At 49.5% G+C, this 22,041-nt stretch overlaps 1 protein-coding gene and 1 pseudogene across 3 annotated transcripts; one reads left to right on the top strand and one right to left on the bottom strand.

The window, feature by feature from the left end:
* Positions 1-5,211: 5,211 nt before the first annotated feature.
* Positions 5,212-21,831, top strand: GPX7 (glutathione peroxidase 7). 3 transcript variants are annotated; one of them, XM_089666603.1, is made up of 4 exons: positions 5,212-5,352; positions 5,532-5,609; positions 13,554-13,815; positions 18,698-21,831. In XM_089666603.1, exons 1-4 carry the CDS (start codon positions 5,227-5,229, stop codon positions 18,859-18,861), a joined length of 630 nt encoding a protein of 209 aa, XP_089522729.1. In that variant the 5' UTR covers positions 5,212-5,226; the 3' UTR covers positions 18,862-21,831. The 3 variants fall into 3 exon arrangements, with proteins under 3 accessions (XP_089522729.1, XP_089522730.1, XP_089522731.1); XM_089666604.1 differs by lacking the exons at positions 5,212-5,352; positions 5,532-5,609 and adding an exon at positions 10,439-10,674; XM_089666605.1 differs by lacking the exons at positions 5,212-5,352; positions 5,532-5,609 and adding an exon at positions 10,711-10,879.
* Positions 9,344-9,741, bottom strand: LOC149429301 (Nuclear RNase P; annotated as a pseudogene).
* Positions 21,832-22,041: the final 210 nt, after the last annotated feature.

The raw sequence follows: 22,041 nt of genomic DNA, 5'->3' as shown, positions 1-22,041 counted from the left end.
CAATAACCCCCATCATGTGTTAGGGTTAGTAATAACCCTCAGCATGTGTCAGGGACAGCAATAACCCCAGCATGTGTTAGGGTCAGCAATAACCCCCAGCATGTGTTAGGGACAATAATAACCCCCAGCATGAGTTAGGGACAACAATAACCCCCAGCATGTGTCAGGGCCAGTAATAACCCCCAGCATGTGTCAGGGCCAGCAATAACCCCCAGCATGTGTCAGGGCCAGCAATAACCCCCAGCATGTGTCAGGGACAACAATAACCCCCTGCATGTGTCAGGGCCAGCAATAACCCCCCAGCATGTGTCAGGGCCAGCAATAGCCCCAGCATGCTTCAGGGCCAGCAATAACCCCCAGAAAGTTTCAGGGACAGGAGTAAACCCCAGCATGTGTTAGGGACAACAATAACCCCAGCATGTGTTAGGGACAACAATAACGCCAGCATGTGTTAGGGACAGCAATAACCCCAGTATGTGTCAGGAACAGCAATAACCACCAGCACTGCACAATAATTAACCTTCAGCATTGCGCATTAATTAAAATTGATCTTCAGACTACTCCAGGATCCAAGGTGCTTGAAGAATTTTTGGTGTGCTTAGTATGCCCATGTCCCCGTTCTCTTGGCTCCTATGGTTCTGACCCTTCTCTCTATATATGGACATTGGGTATCTCTGTCTTGCACTATTCCATTTGCTGCAGCTGCCTGTAACCACGCCCCAGTGGAACATTAGAGGTGTGTCCTGAACGTATCCAGTCATAGAACACTTGTCCTCTTCTATGGATGTACAATGATGGGTGGGTCAGTTATGCCTCCCACTATTCCAGTTGTTACAGCTGTCTGTAACCACACCCCTATTCATAGATAGAACATTAGGGGCGTGTCATGAAAGAATTCAGTCTCGGATTGGGTATACAGTGGTGGGCGGTTCGCTCAACCTCACACTATTCCAGCGCTGCAGATGTCTATAACCACGCCCCCAATGGAACATAGAACGTCATGGGCGTGTCATGAAAGCATCCAGTCTCGGAAGCGGCAAGATCTGTCTCCCATGAAGATCTGTCTCCCATGAAGATCTGTCTCCCATGAAGCAACTGCGCATGTCCCGGTTTTAGACATAAGAAGCCGATCGCGGTCTGTAGCACGGAGCTGCCACAGTTAACCCCTTTTAGGCTGGATTACACTTACACGCACTGCTGAGTCTGATCCCTCGGATCACTAGGCGCCGACGATGTTCCCGCAAGATGGTTCTAAGCTGCGTATTGGGGAGCATCCAGGATCAGAGAGAGGACAGTTACATTGGGGAGGGTGCTTGTGACATGGGGAGTACAGTCACATGTGGGGAGGACAGTGACATGTGGGGGTGACATGGGGAGGACAGTGACATGGGGGGCCATAACATGTGTAGGGGGGGCCGTGACATGGGGGGGAGCATGACATGCAGAGGACAGTGACATGTGGGGGGCCAGTGACATGACATGGGGAGGACAGTGACATGGGGGAGGACAGGGTGGGGCGTGACATGGGGAGGACAGTGACATGTGGTGGGGTCAGTGACATGGGGAGGACAGTGGCATTGGGGTGGGCCATGACATGGGGGGGCACTGACATGGGGAGGACAGTGACATAGGGGAGGTCAGTGACATTGGGGGGCAGTGACATGGGGAGGACAGTGGCATTGGGGTGGGCCATGACATGGGGAGGACAGTGACATGGGGGGGCACTGACATAGGGGAGGACAGTGACATTGGGGGGGCAGTGACATGGGGAGGACAGTGACATTGAAGGGGGGCCATGACATGGGGAGGACAGTGACAATGGGGGACACTGACATGGAGAGGACAGTGACATGGGGGGGGAGTGACATTGGAGGGGGGCCATGACATGGGTAGGTCAGTGACATGTGGGGGGGCAATAACATTGGAGGGGGGCCATTACATGGGGAGGACAGTGACAATGGGGGGGCACTGACATGGAGAGGACAGTGACATGGGGGGCAGTGACATGGGGAGGACAGTGACATTGGGGGGGGGCAGTGACATGGGGAGGACAGTGACATGGTGGGGGGTCAGTGACATGGGGAGGACAGTGACATTGGGGGGAAGTGATTTGGGGAGGACAGTGGCATTGGGGTGGGCCATGACATGGGGATGATAGTGACATGGGGGAGGTGAGTGACATTGGGTGGGCAGTGACACGGGGAGGACAGTGACATTTGGGGAGTAGTGACATGGGGAGGACAGTGATATTGTGGAGGACAGTGACATGGGGGGGGCAGTGACATGGGGAGGACAGTGACATTGGGGGGCAGTGACATGGGGAGGACAGTGGCATTGGGGTGGGCCATGACATGGGGGGGCACTGACATGGGGCGGACAGTGACATGGGGGAGGTCAGTGACATTGGGGAGGACAGTGGCATTGGGGTGGGCCATGACATGGAGAGGACAGTGACATGGGGGGGCACTGACATGGGGGAGGTCAGTGACATTGGGGGGGCAGTGACATGGGGAGGACAGTGGGATTGAAGGGGAGCCATGACATGGGGAGGACAGTGACAATGGGGGGGGGGGGGGGCACTGAAATGGAGAGGACAGTGACATTGGGCGGGGCCATGACATGGGGAGGACAGTGAGATGTGGGGGACAGTGACATTGGAGGGGGGCCATGACATGGGGAGGACAGTAACATGGGGGGGCACTGACATGGGGAGGACAGTGACATTGGGGGTGCAGTGACATGTGGGGGGGCAGTGACATGGGGATGACAGTAACGTGGGGGGAGCAGTGACATGGGGAGGACAGTGGCATTGGGGTGGGCCATGACATGGGGAGGACAGTGACATGGGGGGGCACTGACATGGAGAGGACAGTGACATTGGGGGGGCCATGACATGGGGAGGACAGTAACATGGGGGGGAAGGTGAGTGACATTGGAGGAGGGCCATGACATGGGGAGGACAGTGACATGGGGGCACTGACATTATTATTATACAGTATTTATATAGCGCTAAAAGGTGGGGGGGCAGTGACATTGGAGGGGGGCCATGACATGGAGAGGACAGTGACATTGGGGGGGCCATGACATGGGGAGGACAGTAACATGGGGGGGAAGGTGAGTGACATTGGAGGAGGGCCATGACATGGGGAGGACAGTGACATGGGGGCACTGACATTATTATTATACAGTATTTATATAGCGCTAAAAGGTGGGGGGGCAGTGACATTGGAGGGGGGCCATGACATGAGGAGGACAGTGACATGGGTGGCACTGACATGGGGAGGACAGTGACATTGGGGGTGCAGTGACTTGGGGAGGACAGTAATGTGAGGGGGGGCAGTGACATGGGGAGGATAGTGGCATTGGGGTGGGCCATGACATGGGAAGGACAGTGACATGGGGGGGGCAGTGACATGGGGAGGACAGTGACATTGAAGTGGGGCACTGACATGGAGAGGACAGTGACATTGTGGGGGGGGGGGGGCATAACATGGGGAGGACAGTAGTCAAGCACTGGATACCATAACCTTATAATAAAAAATATTTTAAAGTGCAACAATGTGCGCCAATATATAGTGCTAAACCTATGTGATCTTAGGTCTTAATAAATTATCAAAACTTATATAATAAATACATGCAAAACCACTCAAATAATTTTCATAAATAAATTTCATAAATCACACTTAAAGTGATACGTGCAAAAAAAATGACCAATTTATGTGTATATATCAAATATACACATATATTTCACTCTGCGATAAATACTAATATGTGCAATAAATGATTAAACAACCCCTATCACAAATTATATACCACACTTAAAGTGATAAGTGCAAAATAGTGACCAAACTGATACAAAATGAGTATAAAATCACAAAAAGTTGTGGTGTGAACCTCCTGCACTCCTAATCTTAAATATATATCCTGTTATGAGAAGCTGCTAACATTAAATCATATACCCGTGATCTGTGGTTTAAATAAAAATGGTCACTTTTTTTGCACGTATCACTTTAATATATATAGCGTATATAGCGCTTCACTACTGTCCTCCCCATGTTATGCCCCCCCCCCAATGTCACTGTCCTCCCCATGTCATGGCCCCCCTTCAATGTCACTGTCCTCCCCATGTCACTGTCCTCCCCATGTCAGTGCCACCCCCCATGTCACTGTCCTCCCCATGTCAGTGCCACCCCCCATGTCACTGTCCTCCCCATGTCATGGCCCACCCCAATGCCACTGTCCTCCCCATGTCACTGCTCCCCCCCACATTACTGTCCTCCCCATGTCACTGCACCCCCAATGCCACTGTCCTCCCCATGTCACTGCTCCCCCCCACATTACTGTCCTCCCCATGTCACTGCACCCCCAATGTCACTGTCCTCCCCATGTCATGGCCCCCCTCCAATGTCACTGCCCCCCCCCACATGTCACTGTCCTCCCCATGTCACTGCCCCCTTCATGTCACTGTCCTCTCCATATCAGTGCCCCCCCTCATGTCACTGACCTCCCCCATGTCACTGCCCCCCCCGATGTCAATGTACTCCCCATGCCATCACCCCCCCATGTCACTTCCCCCTCTCATGTCACTGTCTTCCCCATGTTACTGACCCCCCCTAAATGTCACTGTCCTCCCCAGATCACGGCCCCCCACATGTCACTGTCCTCCCCATGTCACTTCCCCCTCTCATGCCACTGTCCTCCCCATGTCACGCCCCCCGTCCTCCCCCCACATGTCACTGTCCTACCCATGTCACGCCCCCTTCCTCTCCCCACATGTCACTGTCCTCCCCACCTCCCCATGTCATTCACCCCCCATGTCACTGGCCCCCCACATGTCACTGTCCTCCGCATGTCATGCTCCCACCCATGTCACTGCCCCCCACACATGTTATGGCCCCCCCATGTCACTGATCACCCCCACATGTCATTCACCCCACCCATGTCACTGTCCTCCCCACATGTGACTGTACTCCCTATGTCACAACTCCCCTCCCCAATGTAACTGTCCTCTCTCTGATCTTTGATGCTCCCCAATACGCAGCTTAGAACCATCTTGTGGGAACATCGTTGGCGCCTAGTGATCCGAGGGATCAGACTCAGCGGTGCGTGTAAGTGTAATCCAGCCTAAAAGGGGTTAACTGTGGCAGCTCCGTGCTACAGACCGCGATCGGCTTCTTATGCCTAAAACCGGGACATGCGCAGTCGCTTCATGGGAGACGGATCTTCATGGGAGACGGATCTTCATGGGAGACGGATCTTCATGGGAGACAGATCTTCATGGGAGACAGATCTTCATGGGAGACAGATCTTGCCACTACACCGGCGCTCAGGCAGCTGTTTGCAGCGGCAGAGGTGAGACTCCGATGTGGTAGACGGTGAATAGGGCGGTGCCCCCTCACTGCCCCTCCATTCTGTGTACACTGAGCTTTCTCCTGGCGGAAGCAGCATGTTCCCAGTGAAGGTGGAACTCCTCATGCAGGGTATACTCTGTGACCTCTCACTAATCTCTCTCCCTCTCTCTCTGTCTCTAGAGATGTGTCTGGGGCTCCCCCTTCCTCCGGAGACCCCTGTCCTCCGCCACGGTCCTCCTTCAAGCTGCGGACAGTCAGGTGAGTGCACTGTACCGCGGGGGCAGAGCCCTGACACCTATAACCACCAATCAGGATGAACCTTTTCCCCCTCCGGAGCTGGATTTGCGTTTTAGTCCTGATAGGTCAGATGAAACCTCCCGCCATGATGTGTTTCCTGAAAGCAAAGACCTCGGAGAACAAGGTGGCGGCCGGTCCAGGTTTCTGCGTCCCGTGACATTAGCGCAAAGCTAAAATTTCCATGAAAAATACAGTGAAGTTCAGTTTAGGGCGTGTACATGCAGCAAATTAACTCGTTAACCTCTTCCCGTCTGGACCCTGTCCATAAACGACCAGATGGGAGCGCTGCCGGGAGTGAGCGGCACTGCGATCGCTGTATGGGATCTCTGTGTGATCATGTGATCAGTGATTGGCAAATCAGTGATCACATGCAGAGTAGTAAGCAAGATGTCACTTCTGACATCATTGCTTACTATGTGTGAAATCTGTGAATGATCACAGAGGTCACATGGTACAGGGCCATTCACAACTGCCTTGTACCATGTGACAAGCTGTGACCAATCACAGCTCACACAGTATTTCTCAATGGCTGCAGGAATGCAGCCAGAGAGAAGGAGAAATGATTGCTATTACAGAGTAAGAGCATTCAGTGTAAAAAAAAAAAATCTTCATCACCCCCCACAAGTAGTACAGTGTCTCCATGGTGACCCTGTACTGCTAGGGTGACAGTATGTAAGAAAAAAAAAAAAATTTAGAAAAATTATTTTTGGTTATAAACTAATTTGGGTTATTTTTTTTTTACTAAAAAGATAACGGAATAAATGTTGGCCAAGATTTATGATGAAATATTTATTTGCAAAATTTTATAAGAAAAACACTTTTTTTTCAAAATTTTTGGACTTTTTCATATATAGAGCAAAAAAATTAAAATCCCAGCGGTGAATAAATACCACCAAAATAAAGTTTTATCTGTCTCAAAAAAATGCTAAAATATTCATATGGGTACAGTGTTGCATGACCGCGCAATTGTCATTCAAAGTGTGATAGCACTGAAAGCTGAAAACTGGCCTCGGGGGGGAAGGGGGGTGAAAGTGCTCGGACCAGAAACTGAAAGGGGGGTGAAAGTGCCCAGACCAGAAACCGGAAGGGGGGTGAAAGTGCCGGGACTGGAAAGAGGGGAAGTGCCCAGACTGAAAGGGTTGAAAGTGTCCGGACTGGAAGGGGGTGAAAGTGTCCGGAGTGGAAGGGGGGAAGTGTCCGGAGTGGAAGGGCGGGAAGTGTCCGGACTGGAAGGGGGGGAAGTGTCCGGACTGGAAGGGGGGGGGGGTGTCCAGACTGGAAGGGGGTGAAAGTGTCCGTAGTGGAAGGGGGAGGAAGTGTTCGGACCGGAAGGGGGTGAAAGTGTCCGAACCGGAAGGGGGGTGAAAGTGTCCAGACTGGAAGGGGGGGAGTGTCCAGACTGGAAGGGGGTGAAAGTGTCCAGATTGGAAGGGGGTGAAAGTGTCCGGACTGGAAGGGGGTGAAAGTGTCCAGACTGGAAGGGGGTGAAAGTGTCAGGAGTGGAAGGGGGTGAAAGTGTCCGGAGTGGAAGGGGGGTGAAAGTGTCCGGATTGGAAGGGGGTGAAAGTGTCCGGACTGGAAGGGGGTGAAAGTGTCCGGACTGGAAGGGTGTAAGTGTCCAGACTGGAAGTGGGTGAAAGTGTCAGGAGTGGAAGGGTGTAAGTGTCCAGACTGGAAGGGTGTAAGTGTCCGGACTGGAAGGGGGGGAAAGTGTCCAGACTGGAAGGGTGTAAGTATCCGAACTGGAAGGGGGTGAAAGTGTCCAGAGTGGAAGGGGGGTGAAAGTGTCCAGACTTGAGGGTGTAAGTGTGTGGACTGGAAGGGGGGGAAAGTGTCGGGAACGGAAGGGGGGGAAAGTGTCCGGAGTGGAAGGGGGGTGAAAGTGTCCGGAGTGGAAGGGTGTAAGTGTGCGGACTGGAAGGGGGGGAAAGTTTCCGGAATGGAAGGGGGTGAAAGTGTCCAGAGTGGAAGTGGTTAATGGTGTATGTAGAGCCTGACTCTCGTTCCCGGGGATGTCCGGAGATGAAGATGAGTATCTTTCTCCCTATTGCCGGGGTGGGGGGTGGTAGTGGAAGGCTCTCCCAGGTGGGGGGCAGGGGTATTGTTGGTCAATGTCAGGCTTTCTCCACGAGAGGGACAAGGGGGGGGGGTTGGTGTTGGTCGGTGTCCGTGGGTCGGACGATGTTTGTGTTGCCTAGGACAGCACAAAACCTAAATACACCACTGGGTGGGTGGCCTTCTTCACCATCTTACTACCACATATACGGCGATTTGACGACAATTCACACTATCAGCCGATGTAAATGGAGGAGCTAACGACTATAAAGGTTTCCTGACACCAACAATGGGGTTATGTAACTAGGACAGGATGGTGCCACTTTCACACACCCACATCCTGCTCTTGGACATTTCCACGTTCCATGGCAATCTGGGTGAGGTGACCTAAGGTGTGAATATAAATGCTGAGCATCTTTGTGAAACTCTTAGACAGACTTTCTCAAGAGTTTTACCGGAGGAATCCTTGAAATAATTTTCAGGTTTCAGGAAACCCTTGCTAAAATTAATTCATTGGTGATCAGTGGGCAGAATGCTCGTTACAATGGTGGCCTGTGGGAAGAACGGCCCTCGTATTGGTGGCCGGTGGGAAGAAAGACCCTCGCATTAGTGGCCGGTGGGAAGAACGGCCCTCTCATTGGTGGTCGGTGGGAAGAACGGCCTTCGCATCGGTGAATGGTGGGAAGAACGGCCCTCGCATCCGTGGCCGGTGGGAAGAACGGCCCTCGCATTGGTGGTCGGTGGGAAGAACGGCCCTCGCATTGGTGGCCGGTGGGAAGAACGGCCCTCGCATTGGTGGTCGGTGGGAAGAACGGCCCTCGCATTGGTGGTCGGTGGGAAGAATGGCCCTCACATTGGTGGCCTTTGGGAAGAACGGCCCTCGCATTGGTGGCCTTTGGGAAGTACGGCCTCGCATTGGTGGTCGGTGGGAAGAACGGCCCTTGCATTGGTGGCCGGTGGGAAGAATGGCCCTCGCATTGGTGGCCTTTGGGAAGAACGGCCCTCGCATTGGTGGCCGGTGGGAAGAACGGCCTTTGCATTGGTGGCCGGTGGGAAGATTGGCCCTGGCATTGGTGGCCGGTGGGAAGATTGGCCCTGGCATTGGTGGCCGGTGGGAAGAACGGCCCTCGCATTGGTAGCCAGTTGGGAAGAATTTCACCCCTTTTAGTGGTAATCATTTGAAAGAGTGGCCCTTGCATTGGTGGCCAGTGGGAAGAATTCCCCCCCTCTTTTAGTGGTAGTCATTTGGAAGATTGCCCCCTACAATGGTGGTCAGCAGGCCACTCTTACAGACCGGTAAAAAGATCTTTGGTGTCCTGCCGTTGGCTCTTCAAATAGGCATTGGGCCCAGAACTATTCAGGCACCCTCAGATTCAGCCACAATTCAGAGGACCCTTAACCTCTGGAGGAGCCCCCAGGGTTCCATGGAACACTGGTTGAGAATGGAAGGTCTTGGAACCGAAGAAGTGGTTTTGTCGTGGCGGAGTGTAATGAGGGTGGGGGAGGAGAGAGTAGTCTGAATCGGGTCGTGTAGCGCCTCCAAGTGCCGTGGCGGAGTATAATGAGGGTGGGGGAGGGGAGAGTAGTCTGAATCGGGTCGTGTGGTGCCCCCACATGCAATAGCGGAGTAAAATATTGGTGAAGGAGGGGAGAGTAGTCTAAATTGGGATCTGTAGCACCCACACAAGCCATGAGTCTCCTTCCAAGGTCCGACATGATGACATCACAGGTGGGCAGAGTCAGAGCCAATGGGAGGACCACCTGTAATCTGGGCTCTGCCCACCTCAATTCTTCAAGTATTAGAGCTTCTCTTGCAATGACATGTAATGGACATATCAATCCTCCAAGTATTACAGCTTCTCTTGCAATGTCATGTGATGGACACAACCTGGTTGTCACTCACTGGCAGTTGAGGTGACACCCTGTAAGGGTGGTGATTGGCTACAAGTCTCATACCTTCCCCAAGGTATCAAAGTGATCCCACCCCCAAGTAGGAGTGGCATTCTCAGCACATTACCTTAGCAGTGAGCTTACCTTCAACTGACTACTATGGTCTGCCATTCTCTTTATAAACTCCTCCGGGATCTGTGAGGGTCAGATCACGGAGAGCCTGTCCATCTCATTCCCTTTATTCCTAGATGTGTCTGCTCTGATGTATGTGTAGATGTATACCTCCTACACTGAATACCGTACTCATACATGACACACAACCGCTCAGCCCTTATCCCCGGATCACACACTGACATACCCACAATCCTTTGCAAAATTTATGTAAATAAGAGGGGCGGGACTTTGCCACCTACCAATCAGAAAATGGGGGCGTGGTGACAGAGCATAGGGGCGGGGCAGCAAAGCCTTGGGGGGGCATCCCTATGTCCTCCCATTGAACTTTTTCAGGGGCGTGGCTTTTGGCTCCATAAATGTGGGGGGCGTGGTACCTGTCTAATTGAGGGTGGGGAAAGGACTGAAACTCCGCCTAGGGGGAGGAGTATAGTGTATAACTCTTCGAGGGGCGGAGAGGTGGCGGGGTCAGAATCCTCATCCGCAGTGATGGAAGGGGAGGAGAATAGGAGGCGGATTCATAGAGAAGCAGGCGGAGCCCAGTGGATTGAGGACACCTGAAGTGACAGGCTGCCCTTCTTTCTACTTGCTGGTCGCTCCGCCTCCCTCTATTCCAGTTGTTCCAGCTGTCTGTAACCACGCCCCTCATTCTGTAGATGGGCGTGTCATGAAAGTATCCAGGCCCAGAGAGTAGAGGACTCTTCCATTGTTATGTAGTGGAGGGGGGCAGCTGTCCGTTCATTCCTCCCGGTGCACAGTAGCTCCGTGTACGGTACCCGCCATGTACCCGGCTGTCCTCTTCCTCCTCCTCCTCCTGGCCCCCTCCCTGCAGAAGGAGCGGGACTTCTACACCTTCAAGGTGGTGAATATCAGGGGCAAGCTGGTGTCTCTGGACAAGTACCGGGGATCGGTGAGTCGGAGCCGGGAGATCCCCCTACTAACACCCCGATGGCCATCGGTCATGTGGAGCGTGCTGTCCCCGCTATTAACCTTGTGTGTGACGTCTGAGCGATCTACATGAGCGATCCGGACCGGGATCTCTGCAGATGGCTGTACAGCGTGTGATCCGAGCAGATCAGGGATCAATAATGTCACCGATCCTGACATCGTCCAATGTATGTACAGGGGGGGTCATCCCGGGATCACAACTTCCCGGCTCATAGAGGGTTAACAGTCTGTGATTCCCCTCTCCCCCTCCTCTGTGAGCTCTTCCAGGGATGAGGACGTGGCATGGATCCGATCAGAGGGGCTCCCTACACCATGCTGTATACTCAGCACTGATCATCAGGGGGCCTCATTCAACATCAGAGGGCCTCATTCACAATCACACTTTATGTCATGTAGAAGTTGTGCGGGAATATAAACGCCTTTTAGATCACCCCGATCACTTCTTCCTGCGTTTAGATGTTCCTGCCTTACAGGGGCTCGTGTACCCCGGATGCAGCCAGTCGTGTTTATAAACATGGTGAGAACGCATGTGAAGAAGAAAAATTGGACGTATTCCGCTGAGCCTGGTCTACACCATTGCAGCGCTTTCACGTGCGTTTAGCTGAAGTACAAAATGCTGTATTTTTTCACTTGTAAATGTAGCGGAACGCAGCAAAGGCATGGAAATGCAACTTAGTATAAAAAAACATACATAATGGCTAAAAAACGCACCACAAATGCAACAAAAACTCACTGCAGCCACATTACAGATCCATGTGAACGCACCTGAAGAACTGCACGCTGCTGCCAGGATTGCAGTGCAAACAAGCAGGTTTAGGTGTGTTGGAGCATCTGATCGGGTCCTGAGCGCACAATTCTCATTTCTATAAACAGCCAAACTGATCAAAGGAAAACGCACAATGTAAACGGCAGTTTTGAATAACTATTATGTGCATTTCTATGCGTTTTGGAATTATTCTCTAATTCATCGTTCAAACATGACAGCTGATCACAGATCACAGTAAAGGGCCAATCACAGCTGATCACAGATCACAGTAAAGGGCCAATCACAGCTGATCACATTGTAAACAGACTTGCTGGTTATAGGCAGTCCTTTCCTCATACGCTGTCACAGCATGAGGACAGGAGAGTTGGTAACCAGCAATTCTGACGGGTCATTTACACTGATAATCAGGACACTGATCATCAGAGTCCTGATGATCAGTGTTGCCTATCAGTGCTGCCTTTTCAGTCCAGCTTCATCAGTGCCCATCAGTGCTGTCCTATTAGTGCAGCCTCATCAGTGCCCATCAGTGCTGTCTTATTAGTGCAGCCTCATCAGTGCCCATCAGTGCTGTCTTATTAGTGCCCGTCAGTGCTGCCTTATCAGTGCAACCTCATCAGTGCCCGTCAGTGCTGTCTTATTAGTGCAGCCTCATCAGTGCCCATCAGTGCTGTCTTATTAGTGCAGCCTCATCAGTGCCCATCAGTGCTGTCTTATTAGTGCAGCCTCATCAGTGCCATCTTATTAGTGCAGCTTCATCAGTGCCTGTCAGTGCTGTCTTATTAGTGCAGCTTCATCAGTGCCCGTCAGTGCTGTCTTATTAGTGCAGCCTCATCAGTGCCCATCAGTGCTGCCTTATCAGTGCAACCTCATCAGTGCCCGTCAGTGCTGTCTTATTAGTGCAGCCTCTTCAGTGCCCATCAGTGCTGTCTTATTAGTGCAGCCTCATCAGTGCCCATCAGTGCTGTCTTATTAGTGCAGCTTCATCACTGCCCATCAGTGCTGTCTTATTAGTGCAGCCTCATCAGTGCCCATCAGTGCTGCCTTATCAGTGCCCATCAGTGCTGCCTTATCAGTGCAACCTCATCAGTGCCCGTCACTGCTGTCTTATTAGTTCAGCTTCATCAGTGCAGCCTCATCAGTGCCCATAAGTTCTGCCTCATCAGTGAAGCCTCATCAGTGCCCATCAGTGCTGCCTTATCAGTGCAGCTTCATCAGTGCCCATTACACCGCGTTCCAAATTATTATGCAAATTCTATTTAGGTGTCACAAAGATGAAATATTTTGTTTTTCAGTTTAACTCATGGATGGCATTGTGTGTCAGGGCTCTTTTGATCACTGAAAACAATCTCGGACACCTGTGATAATTAGATTGGCTGATGAGCCCAATTTAAGGAAAAACTACTAAAGGAGGGTGTTCCAGCTTCACAGCCAGTTTCCTACTGCATATGTGTGAGCCACTGCACTTTGTGAATGGTCCCGCAGTCTTCTGGGACCTGTGAAGTGTCCTAGGAGGCGGCTGGGGGAAGGATAAGGGCTGAACTACTGCACAGATTGCCGTGGCGAAATGACCAGAACTGGGAGCGGGTATCTGTCAAAACCAGGTACCCACTCCCCCCAAAAAAGTGCCAAACGTGCCAGTGGAGGGGGGTGCATGCAAACAATTTTGGGTGAAGTTCCATTTTGGGTGAAGTTCCGCTTTAACATGTCAGATCTAACTGAAAGGCTATTATGTCATGTGCTTAGAGTTTGGAGTTGATTGCAACATATTTTTCCTCTGCAAAACTGCATGTACTTTGTGAATGGGGGAAAAATCAAATGTTACTAGGCTATTTTTTCTCCAGGTCGAATGTTATTCATTCATACAAGTAAAGTGAGTTAAATACAGTGCCTGCAGGACTTTTGGTGCACTTTCAGAAAACACACCAAAACCTCCTGATCTAACGGAAGTGTATGGCAAAGTGCAGGTCACCTGCATGTACACCGTGCTGTACCCGCAATGTGGGGAAACCACAGCAGAGCAGGATAAAAGGGACCATAATCTTCTGCTTGAGTTTTTGTCTCCTTTTTCTTTCCAGGTGTCACTGGTGGTGAATGTGGCCAGTCAGTGTGGATACACAGATGGTCACTACAAAGCGCTGCAGAAGCTCCAGCGGGACCTGGGGCCTTACCACTTTAATGTCTTGGGATTCCCATGTAATCAGTTTGGACATCAGGAGCCAGACACTGAGCGTGAGATTGACCAGTTTATCAGGAAGCAGTACAATGTGTCCTTCCCCATGTTCAGCAAGATAGCCGTCACCGGTATTGGAGCCAATGCTGCATTCAAATATCTGACTGGTAAGAGATTGGTGGTTCATTAGCTTTCAGCACTGAGAGATTGGTGCTGGTGTGTAGATGTATGAACTCCCTCACAGTAATCCACTTTGTAACCCTAACACTTCGCACTAAAGCCAGCCATAGACGGAGTTATCCGGCTCAGCGGGAACCGTCCGAATTTTGATCCATCTATGGGCAGCAGGAGGGATTCCCACATGGTCAGTCAATCGATCAGTTTTCTTTCCGTTAACTCATAGTGGAAGAAAGAAAGTTGTATATTCATGTCCAGCACTAACACTAACTTTCACCCTAACCTTTTCTGAAGCCTCTAACAGTGGACCTCCCTGTAACCCCGCCTCTAACAGTGGACCTCCCTGTAACCCCGCCTCTAACAGTGGACCTCCCTGTAACCCCGCCTCTAACAGTGGACCTCCCTGTAACCCCGCCTCTAACAGTGGACCTCCCTGTAACCCCGCCTCTAACAGTGGACCTCCCTGTAACCCCGCCTCCAACAGTGGACCTCCCTGAAACCCCGCCTCCAACAGTGGACCTCCCTGAAACCCCGCCTCCAACAGTGGACCTCCCTGTACCCCGACTCCAACAGTGGACCTCCCTGTACCCCGACTCCAACAGTGGACCTCCCTGTAACCCCGACTCCAACAGTGGACCTCCTAGTAACCCTGACTTTAACACTGAACCTCCCTGTAACCCCGCCACGAACACTAATTCTCCTTGTAACCCCGCCTCTAACAGTGGACCTCCTTGTAACCTCGACTCTAACAGTGGACCTCCCTGAAACCCCACCTCTAACAGTGGACCTCCCTGAAACCCCACCTCTAACAGTGGACCTCCCTGTAACCCCGTCTCTAACACTGGGCCTCCCTGTAACCCCGCCTCTAACACTGGACCTCCCTGTAACCCCGCCTCTAGCAGTGGACCTCCTTGTAACCCCGACTCTAACACTAATCCTCCTTGTAACCCCGCCTCTAACACTGGACCTCCTTGTAACCCCGCCTCTAACACTGGACCTCCTTATAACCCTGACTCTAACAGTGGACCTCCTTATAACCCTGACTCTAACAGTGGACCTCCCTGTAACCCTGACTCTAACACTGGGCCTCCCTGTAACCCTGACTCTAACACTGGGCCTCCCTGTAACCCCGCCTCTAACACTGGGCCTCCCTGTAACCCCGCCTCTAACACTGGGCCTCCCTGTAACCCCGCCTCTAACACTGGGCCTCCCTGTAACCCCGCCTCTAACACTGGGCCTCCCTGTAACCCCGCCTCTAACACTGGGCCTCCCTGTAACCCCGCCTCTAACACTGGGCCTCCCTGTAACCCCGCCTCTAACACTGGGCCTCCCTGTAACCCCGCCTCTAACACTAATCCACCCTGTAACCCTAACACTAACCTTAACTGAAACAATAAAGATGGCCAAACACTAGTAGAATTACATTTGAAATCTTTACATTGAACAATGTTTGTTTGATTTTCCATTTGCTATGACTTGCAGAGGCATGATGGAATTTGTAGTCCTGCAACAGCTGGAGAGCCGCAGGTTGCCTACCCCTGCAGTAGTGGAACGGAGGTTTCCTGTCCCACTCCTATAGAAAAATAGAGTTGGACTGAGCGCTGCTCAGCCATTCACAGGAAGCTTTGTATTCTATGAATGAGTACAAAGCTTCCTCTGTTTGGCTGAGGCTGGTGGATGATGTCACGGTCTCCACCTTAGACGATCAGAGGAAGCGTTGTATTCATTCATAGAAGCACTCAGCCTAACTCAATTTTGTCACGGGAGCGGGACAGGAAGTCTCTGTTCCACTGTCGGGACACAGTGCTGTATAAAAATGCACCTGTTAGTGCAGTAAATAGTTTGTTTCAGCCAGCTTAGTCCAAATGAACTATAAAAAGACATTAAATGTAGAGTTAGGCTTTAAAGTGTTTCTAAACCCAGGACCCTGCATTCACTATATCCAGTTTCCCCGGACCCTGCATTCACTATATCTGGTCTCCCCGGACCCTGCACTCACTATATCCGGTCTCCCAGGACCCCGCATTCACTATATCCGGTCTCCCAGGACCCCGCATTCACTATATCCGGTCTCCCAGGACCCCGCATTCACTATATCCGGTCTCCCCGGACCCTGCACTTACTATATCCGGTCTCCCAGGACCCTGCATTCACTATATCCGGTCTCCCCGGACCCCGCATTCACTATATCCGGTCTCCCCGGACCCCGCATTCACTATATCCGGTCTCCCCGGACCCCGCATTCACTATATCCGGTCTCCCCGGACCCCGCATTCATTATTATCCGGTCTCTCCGGACCCCGCATTCACTATTATCCGGTCTCCCCGGACCCCGCATTCACTATTATCCGGTCTCCCCGGACCCCGCATTCACTATTATCCGGTCTCCCCGGACCCCGCATTCACTATTATCCGGTCTCCCCGGACCCCGCATTCACTATTATCCGGTCTCCCCGGACCCCGCATTCACTATTATCCGGTCTCCCCGGACCCCGCATTCACTATTATCCGGTCTCCCCGGACCCCGCATTCACTATATCCGGTCTCCCCGGACCCCGCATTCACTATATCCGGTCTCCCCGGACCCCGCATTCACTATATCTGGTCTCCCCGGACCCTGCATTCACTATATCCGGTCTCCCCGGACCCCGCATTCACTATATCCGGTCTCCCACAGTACACAGAACATGGAAATGCAATTATTTTAGTAAATATAAACCGCTGAATACCTTTTCTCATCATCAGTTAGAGCAGTCTTCTGACTTCTATCAGTGTCCAGCAGAGCACTGGATATAGCTTGTAGGAGGAGTTTTAATTCTGCTCTAGGAAGATGCAGGACCCCTGACCTCTGTCTGGACAGCGCTGATTGGCCCTGGGCTGATCGCATGCACTCTCCCAAGAAAAAAAAAAATCCTCTCTAGCAATACACACCAAACTGAGCATGTGCAGAGTGACTCCACACGATATGTCTTATCAGGGGATAGGAGGAGGACACTGGAGGAAGGGGATGATCAGAGAAATTAAGATCAAACAGCCTTTTTACACAGTGTGGAGGATTAACCCCTTAGGTTCCACAGTGAGTATAACAAGCATGCTTTACTGCATATACAGACTGATTTTACTGTTGTGGGTTTAGGAACACTTTAAGTAACACTTAATCTCATCTCTGTCTCTCTGCTCCTTCACCTATTAGCACATGAACACTGCATTACAACCAGTTGTCTTTTTGGGTTGCTTGTCCCTCCCCCAGTCTGAGCTCTACTTTGAAAAGGATTGCAAGAGGCAGATTCCAAATCAAAGTCAGGCACTTGCACAACTTTCTTGGAAAAACATACCTTTAACCTCCTCCGACCTGCCATATAAGGAAATGACGGGCGCAAGGCGGTTCTTTCGTTCTGGGAGGACGTCATATGACATCCTCCTACTCTAACCGCACATGCGTGGCTCCGGGGCGCACGATCGGCAGTGCGCTGTGTCCCTCGGACATAGCGGATCACTGATCAACGGAAAGAGCCGAAGATATCGGCTCAGTCATGTGATCAGCTCTGTTCAATCACAGCTGATTGCATGTAAATGGGGAAATGCCGGTTATTGGCATTTCTCTCCTCACGAGCTGTCATGCTGACAGCTTGTGCGGAAGGGAGACCCGGTAATCGGCATTCCTCAGAGGGGACATCTACACTGATCATCAGGGCACTGATGATCGGTGTGCCCTGTTGATCAGTGTAGCACCAGCAGCGCCACCTGTCAGTGTCCATCAGTGCCACCTGCCAGTGCCCATCAGTGCCACATCAATGCTACACATCAGTGCCAATCAATGCCACATATCAGTGCCTACCAGTGCACATCAATGCCACATATCAGTGCCCATCTGAGCTGCCTTTCAGTGCCACCTATCAATGCCAGTCAGTGCTGCCTATCAGTGCCCATCAGTGCTGCCTATCAGTGCTGCCTAACAGTGCCAGTCGGTGCCACCTAACAATGCCAGTCAGTGCTGCCTATCAGTGCCAGTCAGTGCTGCCTATCAGTGCCATATATGACTGCTGCCTTTCAGTGCCCATCAGTGATGTCTATCAGTGCCCATCAGTGCCCATCAGTGCAGCCTATCAGTGCAACCTCATTATCACACATTAGTGAAGGAGAAAAATCACTTATTTACAACATTTTATAACAAAAACTAAGAAAAAGGGTTTTTTATTTCAAAACTTTCAGTTGTTTTTTGTTTGTTTAGCAAAAAAAAAAAACCCGAGGTGCTTAAATAACACCAAAAAAAGCTCTATCTGTCTCAAAAAAATGCTAATAATTTCATTTGGGTACAGTGTTGCATGACCGCGCAATTGTCATTCAAAGTGTGACAGCGCTGAAAGCTGGAAATTGGCCTGGGCAGGAAGGGGGTATATGTGCCCTGTAGGCTTGTGGTTAATGATCTAAAATTAAAAAATGAGTGCTTTTGTTTGCATTTTTTATATCTAAGTGCTTGGAGTTCAGCTTTGTAAATGTTTTTTTTTCTTTAAATCCTAGTACAAGAATATTAATCCCATGCAGCAGACCATGAGATGACACTGTATGCAGATCAGGCTCACCTGCGTTGTACAGTGCTGTCAGTCTATCATTGGGAGTTTGCTGACAAGAGAAGAGAGCAGAATGATCACCTCTCTAGTGTTCCACTGACACTTCACTGTTCAGCCAGCAGGTGGAAAGTGACCAGGCTGTATTGCATAAGTGCAGTATAGAATAGTGAGGTCAGGAACCTAGTGCCTGGCAGGCATGCTACAGATTAATAAACTGTTGAAATACAAATCTTCTGACATGTGCTAGATGAGTGATCCACGTGTTATCATTTTGTAGTTATCACCTATGTATGTTTTGCAGAGTCTTCCGGCAAAGAACCAGACTGGAACTTCTGGAAGTATCTGATTGGTCCAGATGGTAAAGTGGTGAATGCATGGGGTCCAACCGTTTCCGTGGAAGAGATTAGGCCACACATCACAGAACTCGTGAGGAAGCTGATCCTGAAAAAGAAGGATGAACTATGACACCTATTTGGCCTCCTCTAGACAGCTCAGGGAATAGGACGCTCATTTCTGAAATGCAACGTGCTGCGTCTGACCAATCAAATCATGCAATTTTATACCATATTACTGCCAGTGGGCATTACTGATTGGCTGAGAACATCGACAATAAAATAAAAGCAATAAATGTTAATATTGGCGGTCATCCCTCACAATAAGAAGACAACATGACACAAGAAGATCTCACGGACTTAGAAATAGGCATTTGTGACATTACACGGTAATTACATGGCTGGCTGTGTGACATTTTATCCGTGTCGCTCTGCTTGTTCATCTCTATAAAGGGCAGAAATTGTCATTTTCAGGGATTTTTCTGTAGGCTAAGGTATTTTGTTATTCAAGAAATAAGTATACCATGACTGTGGAAGAAATTTCTACAAATGCACTAGACATGTTTCCAATAAAATGAATAAGCGAACTTATTTTTCTGAGCAAAATGCAATAATGGGAGTCAGAAGGTTAGCAGAATTCCTCGCTCCGTCTCCTGTGTATTGGTGTGTTCTCTGCCTTCTCGTGAGCTTTTTATTTCCAGATACAACACCTAGAGATGTGGGATCCGCAATACATTGTGCTGGGGGTCCTAATGCAGCTTGTTGGTTGACATTGGCTTTGAAGGGCAGCCCACCTTGAAATTATAATTCAATTCTAGATGGAATCTGCTGGGCTTGGATTTTGATATCGTATCTGAGCTCAGCCAAATCCCCCTGCTATAGTTGCTGACTTCCTTGCATTTATCAGAATATGACATTAAAGCAGAAGTAAATGCTGAATGTTTTATTTTGTACCTTAAAGTGGTATTAAACTCAAAACTAAAAATTTAATGTATTTCAGCTTACCAATCATTAGATATGGTGGCTGCATTAGTTTTCTTTTTTTAGGCTTTTTCCCTTTTGTTTTCACCTGGTGATCTGGCCAGTAACACACCTCCTGTATTAGAGTGGCCCCCACTCTTGATGAAGGAGCAACAGAGACACCTTTGGACAGCAGAAGTTACTGGGGGGGGGGGGGGGGGGAAGGGAGTGTTAGGCCCCATGTACACGGGACACTTCTGAACGATGGAAACTGCTGGAAAACATAGGTTAAAAAACGTCTGTTTAGCCGCGTTTATGCTTGTTGGCGTTTAGAAGCGTTTTTTAGAGATAAGCACAGGAGAACCTCACAAATGCCCAGAATTCACTGAAAAGTGGTAAATTATTAACTATTTCAGACTGTTTCAGAGAAATACAGAGAGTAGAAGCAGAGACAGCAGTATGTGTTGAAATTAGCTTAGGTGTGAGTTGCTCATTAACATTTCTTTTGTTTCCAAGGGTGGGAAAGGTATCTGGTGGAGTGAATCATTAAGGACACTTGGCAGGGGGTCTTCATGAGGAATTTGAGGTGTGAATGGTCATTAACATATCTTTTGTTTCCAAGGGTGGGAGAGGTCTGAGGTGTGAATTGGTCATTACAATGTGTGAGGAGCTTGGTAGGAACATCCTGTATTCAGTGTTTTGTCCATCTGAGTACCTTATTTTGCATGCATTATTCATGATGAAAAAAAGGCTCTGGACAGCATCGGGAACTGGAAGAGTTAAAAAAAAAATTCAAACGCTTATAAAGGGGATTTGCCGCGTTTACAAGCATTTTGCGTTTGAAACTCTGATCAAATCAACTGCTGAACGCAAGTTTTCTGCATTAAAAAAATGACTAAACTCAAATGCCTGTAAACGACTGTAAACGAAGATGTGTACATGGACACAGGAAAACATTAGGGTGCGTTCAGGGACTGCCGAAAAAAATGCTGAACAGCTCCTAAATGTGAGTTTATCAGCTGCAGTGTACATGAGCCCTAAGATGTACTAGCAGATTTATATATACTAACAAGCTAAAGCCAAACTCCAGCTCACACTGCAGTCAAGCAATCTTAGCAACAGTTTTGGGATAAAAGTTTTACATGAATAAAGAAAGCTGATTATTGTAAGCACTCTGTCAGTGGTAAATGCTTTGTCTCAACACTGTAACTGTTACATTTACAGGAGAGCTTGTACTGATGAATAACAACAGACTTATTGACTAGATCACCAGGGGAAAATAAAGGAAAGAAAGCCTTAAAAAGAAAACCAAGGCAGCCACCACAACTAAGAATTGAATAGCTGCAATATAACAAATGTTTGCTTTTGGGTTTAATACCCCTTTAATGTATTCTCTGCATGTAAGCCTAAGTCCATGTTTACTGTGCCTTTAAATGGTTCATTTGGGCCAAGCTGACCCAAACAAACTATTTTCTTTACTAACTTTGGGCAGCACAGTGGCTAACTGGTTAGCACTCCTACCTAGCAGCACTTGGGTCATTAGTTTGAATCCCAGCCACGGCACCACCTGCCTGGAGTTTGTATGTTCTCCCTGTGCCTGTGTGGGTTTCCCCCAGGTACTACAATTTCTTCCTACTCTCCAAAGACATGCTGGTAGGTTAATTGGATTCTGTCTAAATTGGTCCTAATATATGTACTGTATGTATGAATGTGAGTTATGGACCTTAGACTGTAAGCTCCTTGAGGGCAGGGACTGATATGAATGTACAATATATATGTGTAAAGCGCTGTGTAAACTGATGGTGTTATGTAAGTACCTGTAATAATAATAATAGGTGCACTTGCTGGGTGCGCTGTATAACCACTTAATCTCCAGAAGATTTACCCCCCCTTTCTGACCAGGCCATTTTTTGCATTACGGAGCTGCATTACTTTAACTGACAATTGCACGGTCATGCAACGCTGTACATAAATGAAATTGATGTCATTTTTTCCCACAAATAAGGCTTTCTTTTGGTGGTATGTGAACACCTCTGTATTTTTTACTTTTTGCATTATAAACAAAAAATGACCAACAATTTTGAAAAAAAAAAAAATTTTTTGCTATAAAACATATCCAATTAAAAGAATCCCACTAAGCATACATTGACTAGTTTGTTCAGAAGGTATAGCGTCTACAAAATATGGGACATATACTGGAATTATTTTTATTTATTGTTTTTAATACTAGTAATGACAGCGATCAGCGACTTATAATGGGACTGCAATATTTTGGCGGACATTTTTACACTAACTGACACTCTGTGGGAACCAGTGACACTAATATAAGTGCTAATATTATGATCTGACACTG

This window comes from Staurois parvus, unplaced genomic scaffold (genome assembly GCF_062004578.1).
Source record: "Staurois parvus isolate SC_StPar_1 unplaced genomic scaffold, SC_StPar_1.0 ptg002753l, whole genome shotgun sequence".
Classification (NCBI taxonomy): domain Eukaryota; kingdom Metazoa; phylum Chordata; class Amphibia; order Anura; family Ranidae; genus Staurois; species Staurois parvus.
This window is presented reverse-complemented; position numbering and strand designations above follow the sequence as displayed.